Consider the following 12,319-nt stretch of genomic DNA (forward strand, 5'->3'; position numbering starts at 1 on the left):
TCCCTTCATGCCAAAAACACAATTAAAAAAAAAAAATAAAAAAAAAAATAAAAATTTAGAAAATTTAGAGCACACTTTCCCCCTTCTATTTTCCTTCTTTTCCATTTGCCCTCTATTTTAAATCAAAAAGCGGGCAATTCGTAACTCCAAACTGAAAATGAATCCATGAAAACATTCAAACACTTGTAGTGCCATCAACAACAATAATGGAAGCTCCACAGAGTTTAATCGGCAAATTATACACTTGCTATTCCAACGATATACACTTTGCCAAGCCAATTTCCTCTTCCAGAACTAACGAACTTGATTTAGTATGTTCATCTTTATTTATTCATATATCACAACCCCAATTACTTGATTTCTTGCATAAAGTTTTCATTTTTCATCTTTAGTATGTTCATCTTTTCATACCCTTTTGATATTAAGTTATAATGATTCATATAGCATACTCAATTGATTGAATTTGCTTAAAGTTTTCATTTTTTATTTACCCTTTTTAACCCCATTGTGATTTTTTCATCTTTAGGTGCGAAATGTGCTGCAAATAATACAAGGGTTTTCGAGTAGGCTGTTGTATTGGGATGAATTAGGGCAACGTTTTTGTGTCCAAAATGGGATATATGTGACCCATCTTTCACATACAAGTCTTTATCATGTTCTCAATCAGTTCACATATGCAGCAACATGTTTAAAGATGGTTGAAATTAGAATTCAAAAGGTTGAGAAATCTGTGCCTTTGCCGCCACCTACTTTGAGGGCGTTTTGTTGCTCTATCTCCACTTGGTTAAGTGTAAGTATCTACTTTTGTTTGCTTAATATTACGTTATTTGCACTTTTGGGTGTTCTGTATGTGTGTGCATTTATGTATAAAGAAGACATTTTTTTCCCTTTTTATGTGGAGCAGTGGTTGCGCAGTGGTGCGTTGAAAGAGGAGATGAAGGTGGTTGATTCCTGTAGTTTAACTACTCCAACCCTCTTGGGATTGTCGAGTTCTTTATCGAGGTTGGTACATTGTATCCGAATATATTACTTCATGAAATGAAAATTTTGAAGAATATAGCATCATGTAGTTTCTGTTATTTCCTTTTCTGAACTGCTTTGAACTATTTTTCCTCAAGCATAGGGTCTATCGGAAACAACCTCTCTACCTCCAAGGTAGAGGTAAGGTTTGCGTACACTCTACCCTCACCAGATCCCATTTTGTGGGATTACACTAGGTATGTTGTTGTATAGCATCGTGTAGTTCAGTGATGCTACTGTGATTAAGCATAATGAAAATAAAAAAGGTCGAAAAACATACATACCCCTGGCATCGGCAATGTGTTGTTAAAAAAGAATAAAGAAAAAGAAGTTATCAAATGAAAGAAGCTATGGGAAAGAAGATGTGAAGAATGAAGATTATGTAGGTTAGTCATCATAGAAGTAAATGGAATTTGAGCCAGGGATGATTGAGCTAAACAGTGGTTACTAAGCGAAGATACGAGGATATTTAGTTGGGTTTGTTGCGATAGAGGTCTAGTATAGTTATGATAAGCTCCAAAATCAGATAAACCAAAAGGGTGGCAAGAGAACTTTTTCCACATATGGGAAATTACAACTAATATGAGTTGAAGAAAGTTAATGAAATCCTGGCACTGCAGATGAGAGAAGAATTCCCTAAGATTGGTAAATCACAAAGTGTTTGATGGAGAGCTTCATGAGTGACTTATTTCCTTTAACCTCTATACATATAAATATTCATACATCTCAAATTTCTACACTCCTTTGTGCTGGATATTTGGCCTGGGCTTGGGTGCACATCCTCATACCTATAAGCAAGGGAATTGCTTATTGCCTATCCTCCCAGTTTCAGTTACATGTTTTTCTTGATTGTAATCTATGCATCTTATGTTTTGTTTTCTTCTTTTATTCTTTGTTTGCGAACATGTAGGTATCATGACAGAAATTCTTAATTTGAGAAATTCCTGGATTTACTTCGTCCAACAAGGACTGTTGTATTCTGATCTGGCAGCAGTGTAGATTGTTGCTGGATGAAATATGTTTTAATAAAGATGTCCTCCCTTTGTCCCATTTATGGGCCCACTTTCCTTTTTCGTTTGTCTTTGAAAAGAATGGAACTCTTCTATGTTTAGAACCAATTTAACTTTAAACTTCTCATTTCCCCGTAATGAGATGAAATATACCCACCCAAATGTCTATGGCTTGTTTTAGACCACACGGCTCAAAAGTCTTTCTTTTCTTTCTTCCGTAATCTCCATATCTAGTCAAACACCGTCACATAAAATGGGATGGAGGGTATAGATTGATCTACCCTTTTTTTAAACATGTGTTTTGATTGTTGTGCCCATCTTTGATGTACCTGTTGCTCATCCTCGTTGTATCTTCTTTCTTTAAGACTTTTTTTCCTGGCTTTTCTTCTGCATTCCTGATTATGTGTGTACATGTTTTCGCGAAACTCCTTTTCCTATTGAAATGCCGAGAGGGAATCCAATGGCTCTCCCCTTTGCTTGCCTTAACCCAAATGAATTTTAACAGCTCACTTGTTTGACAGGTCTTGCTGACATATCTTTTCCTGTCCTTTTTTTAGGGGTTATTAATAGAAGTTCCTAACAAGATTTATCAATGCTATATTAGTTTGTGTGCAGGAGCTGAGTTTTTGTTTCAACTAGTGCAAGGAGCCATTCCACAAGCTTATGATGAAACTGATTCTTCTATCTCTGCTACGGCTACTGCTGTGCATATTCTTAATTATTTATATAAGAAGCTGACTGAAGTTTGTCTTGTGCAAGGAGGCGAGGTGTGAAACTACTTTCCTTTACTGGACATATTTGCTGAGTCTTTCATCTTATAATTCATTATCCGGAGTAAATAATTTCAGGAGGATGCCTACAGGATGATATTACATGCATTTGTTAGCAGTCTTTTGCCATATATTGAGGGCCTTGATTCATGGCTTTATGAAGGAATTCTTGATGATCCCTTTGAGGAGGTAAGTTTCTATTGGTGGTCGTGTTAATGGAATAGTGAATGATTTCCTATAGCTTTCAACATAGATCAGAATAATAGCTTCCAGGAGCACGCTTATATCTGCATGTTTCAACATCATAAGAAAGAAAATGGATGCGTTTATATTAAAAATTGTGAAAGTTAGTTATAGCTTGTGATAGTAGATGCTCTGTCATTTTTTATCTGCACACATGTATAAGAACAAATAGAACACTGAAGATGTTCCTGTAATAGCAACTTAAAGGAGACATGTACCTCAAATATGTGTATCCTAATCGCTATAAGCTTTTACTACTTTTATTTCTGTGATTGTGATTATCCTAGCCATACTCTGATAGAGGTTTGGAAGTGTCTTGGAAAGATGGGAGTAGGATGGCTTACCAAGCTATTTAATGCTATAGTAAGAAGTGGTAGGATGCTCTACGAGTGGAGAAAGAGTAATTCAATTCCAATTTATAAGAACAAACGAGATATGCAAAATTGTGTTAGCATTGAACTTATAAGTTATGAGTCATACATGGAACTCTGGAAAGAATGATAAAACATAGACTTAGGGACATTACAAGAGTGACCGAGCGAATTTCATAGTTATGTTTTTAGCAAACAGTTCAGCAACACCTATGTTTAGACATTAACATTCTGTAAGACAATCTTATGCCTGTATGTGTTTTTATGCAGATGTTCTTTCGTGCTAACAAACGAATTGCAGTTGAGGAGTCTGAGTTTTGGGAGAAGAGCTACCTGTTGAGATCTGCAAAATTGGATACTGGCTGTGTTGCTGATTCTTTGCTTTCAACAAAGCGGACAAACAATGTGAGTAGAAAAGAACCTAATGATGCGTCTGGTTTGGCCAAAGAAAAAGAGGCAAAGGAGAGAGATTTGGATGTATGTCCTCTGTTTATCAAAGAGATAGCCAGGGATATTATCTCTGCTGGAAAGTCATTGCAGCTTGTTCAACATACTCCTCTGACATCCTCAGTATCTCCCAGTGGTCGTATTGCTGGGTTAAGCTTGTCAGAGATCTTTTGTGTCACCTTATCGGCTCTTATTGGCTATGGGGATCACATATCTGAGTACTTTTTCCAGGAGAAGAAAATTGTTCCATTAGTTAAATCATTTATTGGAAGGCAAAAAGTAGAAAGAAGTAACGAGAGCTTCCAAGAGATGACATGCTCAGATAAAGAATGGTGTAAGTTCCTGGTTGATACAGTGGCTCAGAAAGGAAAAGCCGACCTCCTTTCATGTCATGCTCTTGGAGAGGAATTGGATAGCTTGGTTGTGAAAGGAGATAAGCTAGCTTTAGATGGAAATGATATTCTGACCTTAGGATACCGTCCTGAAAATCCAGCTATAACTACTAGCCAGAATTTTCTTCATGCAAATAGGGATGCTTGGGGTGCATTGAATTTATCTAGAGAGTTTTACCTTCCCCCTCTTAATGATGAGGGATTAAGGCAGGCAATATTTGATGGAAGTGGTGGATCATTCGCGGCAACCAAAAATACAAACTATACCTTTGGTTTTCAGTTTGGTGAATCTGAACGTGATCGATTAGAGGAAGATGTCAATTTTCTGGAGGAGTTGTTCCCCTTTCCAACTCTTCTTCCTCCTTTTCAGGTACTGATATCTGTAATGTCAGTAGTCCTAAAAGCAAAAATAGTTTAACTTGTTTTTGACATGCTCTCTTCCACCATCCTCCTCTTGCTTCTTCCCTAGGAATAGTAGTACAATCCTTTTTGGGACATCAAACCATGAGCTAAGCATGGATTATAGCATTTCTGTTATTGACTGGCTAAAATGGGTTTGAAGTTTGAAATTTAACAGAATGACTAAATTGTGTTGGACCTTCTGTTGGAAGTGCACCTGTTTCAAGATTAGGCTTTACTTAGCTTGTTTCTTGCGTGAGTTTAGTTTAACTAGTTCATATCAATTCATCTGGGCTAGTTATTGCTACTATTTATCTTACTCTAGCTTTTATTCCATCTTTTAAAATTGAAAATTAACATAATTTCTGAAACAGGAGGATCATCATGTATCAGAGGTTTTTCCTTTTCAGGAAAATAGTACACTCCCTTCAAGAACCTTAAACTGGATTGGAAGGGTTGATCCAAGGAATACTCCGTTGCCTACGGTTATTCTTCAAGAATGCCTTATTATCTTCATAAAGAAACAGGTAGTAGCACGTAATCATCTGAAATACCATTTTATATCTACATGCCTGAGGTTTAATCTGTCCAATTGCCTCTTGTTACACACTGCAGGCTGATTGTATTGGCAGGAATATTTTGTCAAAATTACTATGTGAGTGGAGACTGCTAGAAGAGCTGGAAGTGCTGCGTGCTATATACTTGTTAGGCTCAGGTCCGCATTGGTTTTTGTTGAGCTAACTTGTTAGTAGTCAATCGTTATTGGCATTCTTTACAGGATAATTATATTGCTTTCTCCAGGTGATCTGCTGCAGCACTTCTTGACAGTGGTCTTCAATAAACTAGACAAAGGAGAAAGCTTGGATGATGATTTTGAATTAAACACAACACTGCAGGTCCCATTGGTCAACTCATCCTTTTCCTTGATTCATTAGTTCCCTTCTATCTGTCAGCAGAATTTTTCTAAGAAGATTCTTCTCTTATGTTGTCAGAGTGGAGTCTAGTGGTAATATCATTTTACATGCATAATCAAATATACTGGACAATATTTTAAGACAAACATCAATAACCAATGAAACATCATTAGATAATTATAGTTGCACTAGGCTACTTTATAATTAACATACTAAGCTGTAATATAGCGGACAATATTTTGAAACAAATTTCAATTAACTACATTACCTTGAAATGTCATTAGATAATTTGTAGTTCTTCGAGGCTGCTTGATAGTTGACATGGATTAAGTTATCGAAAAATCCTTTACTTTTGTTATTTTAGGGTTGACGAAACAACGATAAGTGGGCAAGTATTTCTACGTAGATAGAGTTAGAGATAGGATTGGAAGTGCACCTGTTTCGCTAGGGAGTAATACCCTTCATATCGTTATTAATGCATATATGCTTTTTCTTTTAATCGAGTAAATCAAATAAACCTTGCTATGTCTATTGTTACGGAACATCCTGTTTTCCACCAGAGAGGCATGTTCCAAGTAACCAAGACAAGAAGACAGCAACACTGCTCATACAAAAGAAAAAGAGAGAATGTTATTTGTGTTAAACAGGCAAAAAGTATGTGCTAGCTGGTATGGACACCATCGTTCTCCCAAAAAAGGAAAAAAGAGAAAAAAAAAAAAAGAGAGAGAACTGTGTGAAACTAGGTCTCAGTGACCTCTCTCTAATATCAGAAGAGGAGGATAGACAATCAAATAGACCGTTTGCCTTTATCTTTAATCGTTGAGAAGGGGTTGAACTAAAACTACAGCAGCCTTTGACGTCTATAGAATCCAATTATTGGAGGTGTTTCCTTCTCCTATTTGTCCTATTATCCGGACTTTTAGGTTGTTTTCTGCTACTGATTTCTCTAATTTCAGTTCTTTGCGTCTGCAAGTGAGGAAGCTCCTTTGTATTTACTTAACCTTTGTTATAATTCAGGAATCAATTAGATACTCTGCTGATGCCACGCTATTAAGCACTCCCGAGTCATTAGCTGTGTCTGTAGCAAGAAATAATGCCACTAGTGAGGATGACCAGCGTGGTATGCCTGTTCCAACTTCGACACCACGAAAGAGTCGAGGGCAGAACTTTGGCATTGATGGTCTGGATTCACTCATGTTTACATACAAGGTATGCTACTTGTTTTGTGGTGCTTTAGGCTGTCTGATCTATGGTGTCTTACAACCTTGTCATATTGTGTTAATGTTGAAATGCAACAGGTTCCTTGGCCTCTTGAACTTATTGCTAATACAGAAGCAATAAAGAAGTATAATCAGGTAGCTAATGGACTGCTGTAGTTCCCCTTGTGGTGCAACCGATTTGAATGTTCTGCTCAGTAGTTTTTTGTCTTCTTTAGGTTATGAGATTCTTACTGAAGGTGAGACGTGCAAAATTCGTTCTTGATAAAGCTCGGATGTGGATGTGGAAGGTTCGCTCTATGTTATCTTATTTTGCTATAGTTAATTTGGAAACCAAATAGAAATTGCTAGCTAGTTCAATAACAATTATGTTGAGTATCCTACATTGATTGAGGGGTGGGGCTATTTGTCTTCCTTATATGATCTTGGACAATCCTCGCCTTATGAACTAGCTTTTAGAGTTGAGGTCCATTTGCTTTTAGTATCGTACCAGAGCCAGACCCATCTTAGTATTGGTCTATCCTATGTTCAGCCCCATGTTATATTGTCCACGCTTCAGATATCTAGTCTGGGCATGCAAAGGGGTGTGAAGTGTCTGACATTAATTAAGAGATGGGATGTTTATCTACTTATATGGTTTTGGACTATGCTCACCTCATTAACTAAGCTTTTGGGTTGAGTTAGGCCCAAGGTCCATTTTCTTTAACATTAGTGTGTCATCTAACAGATTCATTTACTTGCTCTTATTAAAATGTTAAGTCTAGTAACTTAATTATAGCAAATTTGTCTTCCAGGACAGAAGCTCTGCACCTATTAACCGCAAACATCATTGGTTACTGGAACAAAAACTGCTACATTTTGTGGAGGCCTTCCACCAATATGTGATGGACAGGGTACTCTCTCTCTCTCTCTCTCTTTGATAGTAATTTTTGGTGAATTTTCTGCCACACTTGGGGCACATTTTGGACTCACGAATCCTGCTTTTTTAATAATTTTAATAAATGTGTCTTCTTGAATGCCAGTAAACCCTGCCACTTGATTTGTGAAGAAATTTGTTTATACGGCACTGGTATTGACGGAAAATTGTTGAAACATAGTGATTTGTTTGTAGACAGAAGAAATTTATGGTTTGCCTTTATATTCTTCTCTGCTCTCATAAACAATTACTACTATCAGTGTTACTACATTTCTTCTTTGTGTGTTTTTAGTGGTGCTTGACCCCCTATTATGAAGTATATGCAATTTCTAACATCAATCAATGCTCTATCTCAGACTAGTTGGGGTAAATGCTGCTTCTGACATACTTGACAAAATTGAAGAAATTGTGGTTTCACAAAGCTCTTATAATAGAAAAAAGTTGTCTGTTCATTATCTGCACTTGACTGTAACAACATTAACATCAGTAAAAAGATTGGCCTTTGCAATCAATTGTTGCTACCTTTTATGACTGGTAAAGAGTCTCTCTCACCATGTGACTATGTAGGTGTATCACAGTGCATGGGGTGAACTCTGTGAAGGCTTGGCTGCAGCGGGATCATTGGATGAAGTCATCGAAATACATGAGGCTTACTTGATGTCTATTCAAAAGCAGTGCTTTGCTGTTCCAGAGAAACTGGTACTTCACATGGATGCAATATTTATTTGTTTTTCCCCCTTCCCATAACATGGTAATGAAGAATCAAGCCATGAGGGTTAACTGGAAAACAATTTCCTTTATCCAGTGGTCTCTGATTGCTAGCCGTATCAACAGTATTCTTGGATTAGCTCTGGATTTCTATTCAGTACAGCAGACTCTTAGCAGTGGAGGGGCAGTTTCTGCTATCAAGGCTAGGTGTGAAATGGAAATCAATAGGATAGAGAAACAGTTTGATGACTGCATAGCTTTTCTCATGAGGGTAAGTTCTTTTTCTCCCATATTTTGATTCTAATGCCAATCTTATAACTACTTCAATATCAGGGACTCGATTGGCTCTTAATATCATTTTGCAAATTTCAGATTCTATCGTTCAAGCTCAATGTGGGACAGTTTCCTCATTTGGCAGATCTGGTTACCAGAATCAATTACAACCATTTCTATATGTCACATAACGGAAGTTTGATAAATGCACCTGGCTCTAACGCTGTCCCTTCCAAACCAGGAAAGTTATTTGCAGGTCAAAGAGAATGAAAGAAGGCTTGAAGGGATAATTTTTTCTTTTTCGCTGTACAGCATTTATAGTAGAGAGCCTTTTCCCACTGGTGGTGTTTTCTACCATGGGATATGATGGATGGGGGATTTTCTCAACAGCTCAACCCATTGAGAGGATGTTCTACCGGTCGTAATGAAGAATAGCACATTTAGTCTGTATTTCGTAATCTCAAAGGCCATAAAGCAATTATGGGGAAGCTGTTGAGAGTGTTGTTATATCCCAAAATCTGTTGTATCTTCATAATGCATGTAAAGGTTTTTCTGCAAGCTACGGTTTTAGTTATTTCAGGTGGCAAAATAGCGAAGGAAATGTTCATATTTAATATGCTGCAATTTTCTTTTTTTATCTGTTTGGATGTACTACTAAGGAATAGTTCTTTATGTATTTTAGTGGTCAATGAGTGTTGGTATGGCTTTTGACTTATAACAACTTGTATTTATCAAACTTGTAGATAAGCCAAAAAGACCAAACACCCTCTGCTTTGGATCAGATTTGTGTCATTTATGGGTTCTACAAGCTTGGACCGAAATAAAACTTTCATTAACAATTAAACTTCCGTATATGAATGGTAATTAACTTCTAAGCTACCTATCTTTCTATGCTGAATCGTTTGATTGTTATCTCACGGATTCAAGAGTAATAAATGACATAGAAACTCGACTATAATCGAAGATTGGATGCCGACTGAAGACAAAAGAGGTCCCATTCTCAATCGCTCTACGGTAGTGCATCAATGACTTGAAAAAATTGGACGTTGATTCTTTGTTTCTCCTTTCTTCTTTTTGATGACCAAAAAATTTCACCTGGGTTAACACATGATTCGAAACAACTTTCGGACCTGTAATATGATCGTAACTACACATCACAAGCTGCACTCTGCATTTTCCTAGTCTCTCTATTAAGAAAATTTAAAGGTAAAGGAAAAACCTTATGTAGGACGTCACTTTTATACGAGCATAACAAGCAGGATAAGCTAGTGTGAGAGGATAGGAAGTTAGGAACGAGTGCATGCAAATTCCTGATGAGCAGTTCAAAAACTGGAAATAGAGTACAAAGTACAAACTAATAATTCAGATCTTCTCATAAAGTCAAAAGTTTCAAGATGAAATGCCTTAGTAAGGTTCTACCAAGCAGATTAAGAACTTCCAGAAATCTTGAGACAAAGATGAAAAAAGTATACAGGCATAGCCAAACCCTTTGATATGGGACGAGTTAGTGATTGTAACATGACAATTTATTCGAAGAAGCTGTGAAAACTTCTGAAATAGAAAATTTGTCCCACTGTAATCTACTTGGCTGTAGTATATGAGATCCAGTAGTAGTGATCTGGTAGACTCTTAATTCTTGAAAAGAAGAAATCCTGCAGTAAAACAAATGCCGTTATGTTATAATACAAACTGATCAATCTTTGTTAAGATTGAATTTGTAAAGGAAAAAAATGATAAAGAAAAAACTTTGTTCAAATAAAGTACTCCTCAGAAGAAGTAACATCATATTTTCAAGGTATTGCAACAAAGGAGAAGGGGTAGCAGAAAAGAAAGGGTCAATTACAAGAGGAAACAACAACTACTACGCCTCAATTCCAAACAACTAGGGGTCGGCAATTACAGGAGGAAGGTGAGCTAAAAAAGATAATAGAGAAAGATACAGTGCTTGCAGCTACCACGATCATAAGCACTACGATCGTATGTAAGCCCTTTAGAGATAGGGGTGAGCCAGAGCATATTTATGACTCCTGTGGCAACATGAGACATCTCCCATTTAACCGCACTGCTATCAATAGTTCAAACAAGCACGCAGTTTCAAACATCTTTTAAATTTCACAATCATCCACATCAGGAGAATGTGGTATTCCTAAATGATTGCAATCCTCATTCAGCGTCTCTAAATAAAATCATCCCCAAGGCTCTCAAATCTCAATGCTTTGTATTTAAGCCTTAGGAATAAATGCATGTTTCTCATGGTTCTAAATTTACTAAATCTAGAAGTAACAGCAAAAAGGATTAATTTGTATTCTCTTCCTTGTACACATTTCCCATTTTGTATCTATTCCATTCTATTCATACATAAGAACATAACATTTCATGTAAATGCAGTAAATACCAGAAATGTCTCAACAATCTCTGAGATTTTATGATCACTTATCCACAAACGAAAAAAAAGATAGTTCTGATTCACTACTCTATACCCTATGAATAAATAAAATCTGTCTAGACTAGAAATTCATCACATCCATTATAAAAGAGGATTTCAACAAGAGGATTAGTAATACTCTTACGGGTCGTATGGTAGAGTGTATAAGAATAGTACTGAATAGGTGTATTAGTAATGCTGGGATTATTTCTTATCCACTGTTTGGTTTGGTGTATTAAGAGCAGTTCCATCTTTAACCATGCTTATCCATGCATTAATAACCCTTGTATTGCTAATACATTAATAATAGTACTGAAACACAACCAAACAAGGGATTTGATTATACTCTCTAATACATCCCACCAAACAACCCCTTAGCATGTTACCATACAGCACGATGAGTCATCACATTACATTCTCAAGTACAATCAAATTAAAAACCGCAAATCTCGATTGCAGCATTTTTCCCCACCAAATTTAATTAAAAAGAAGGCTTAACATTCTCAGAGAGACATTTCAACAAACACCTTTTGTGTGATACACAACCCAGATCGAAAATTCAAATTCAAACAGGTTTTTTGCACTAAATTATTCCAGCAAAACCTAGAAAGCACAATTAAAGTGTCTAAAAAGAAACAACCCAAAAATAAAAAACAGAACACTAATATTCCCGGCGAGACATTTCAACAAACACCTTCTGCTCAAAGAAACAGAATTCAAATTCAAACAAGTTTCTAGCACTAAATTATTTCCAGCAAAACAAAATTACCTGGGGGGTGTAGTCTACCAAGAAGCTTTCTTAACACCTTGCAAAGCACCACGAGCAGCCAAACCACGGAACACAATCCTAGACATTCTAAACTTCTCATAAACAGCACGTGGCCGACCTGTAAATATACACCGATTTCTGATTCGTGTAAATGAACTGTTTCTTGGCAATTTCGAAAGCTTGTAACGATGAGCTTCTCGCATTTCAGGTGGGAGTTCAGGATCTTGAGTAAACGCTTTATACAACTTTCGCCTTAATTCATACTTTGCTGATAATAGTCTGCGTTTGTTGTCTTGAATATTTCTAGTGAATTTCTTCCCCAATGCCACCATTGAATTCATCTTTGCGATTCGAGACGATTTGCTGTAGAACTTCGAGGTTTCAGGTTCTTGGGATTAATGGGAATCCTAGTATTAGGGCTTCATTTACAGGCCTTATTTGGGCT

General features: G+C 36.7%; 2 protein-coding genes across 3 annotated transcripts; one reads left to right on the forward strand and one right to left on the reverse strand.

Annotated features, from left to right (window-relative positions):
- The first annotated feature begins 15 nt into the window (after positions 1-15).
- Positions 16-9,461, forward strand: LOC132033333 (uncharacterized). 2 transcript variants are annotated; one of them, XM_059423281.1, is made up of 16 exons: positions 35-311; positions 527-790; positions 905-1,002; positions 2,635-2,797; positions 2,879-2,989; positions 3,685-4,623; positions 5,027-5,179; positions 5,268-5,367; positions 5,454-5,548; positions 6,584-6,775; positions 6,865-6,921; positions 7,002-7,073; positions 7,578-7,676; positions 8,267-8,398; positions 8,505-8,678; positions 8,780-9,461. In XM_059423281.1, the coding sequence occupies exons 1-16, from the start codon at positions 207-209 to the stop codon at positions 8,948-8,950; spliced, it is 2,925 nt and encodes a 974-aa protein (XP_059279264.1). In that variant the 5' UTR covers positions 35-206; the 3' UTR covers positions 8,951-9,461. The 2 variants fall into 2 exon arrangements, 1 of the variants encoding a protein (XP_059279264.1); XR_009408709.1 differs by lacking the exon at positions 8,780-9,461 and having other exon boundaries at positions 16-311; positions 8,278-8,398; positions 8,505-8,645.
- A 567-nt stretch (positions 9,462-10,028) lies between these two features.
- Positions 10,029-12,319, reverse strand: LOC132033334 (small ribosomal subunit protein uS14m). Its single transcript, XM_059423282.1, has 2 exons — positions 11,875-12,319; positions 10,029-10,332 (listed from the first exon to the last, which is right to left on the reverse strand). The coding sequence occupies exon 1, from the start codon at positions 12,213-12,215 to the stop codon at positions 11,889-11,891; it is 327 nt and encodes a 108-aa protein (XP_059279265.1). The 5' UTR covers positions 12,216-12,319; the 3' UTR covers positions 10,029-10,332; positions 11,875-11,888.

Source organism: Lycium ferocissimum, chromosome 10, assembly GCF_029784015.1.
Source record: "Lycium ferocissimum isolate CSIRO_LF1 chromosome 10, AGI_CSIRO_Lferr_CH_V1, whole genome shotgun sequence".
In the NCBI taxonomy this organism is placed as follows: Eukaryota; Viridiplantae; Streptophyta; class Magnoliopsida; order Solanales; family Solanaceae; genus Lycium; species Lycium ferocissimum.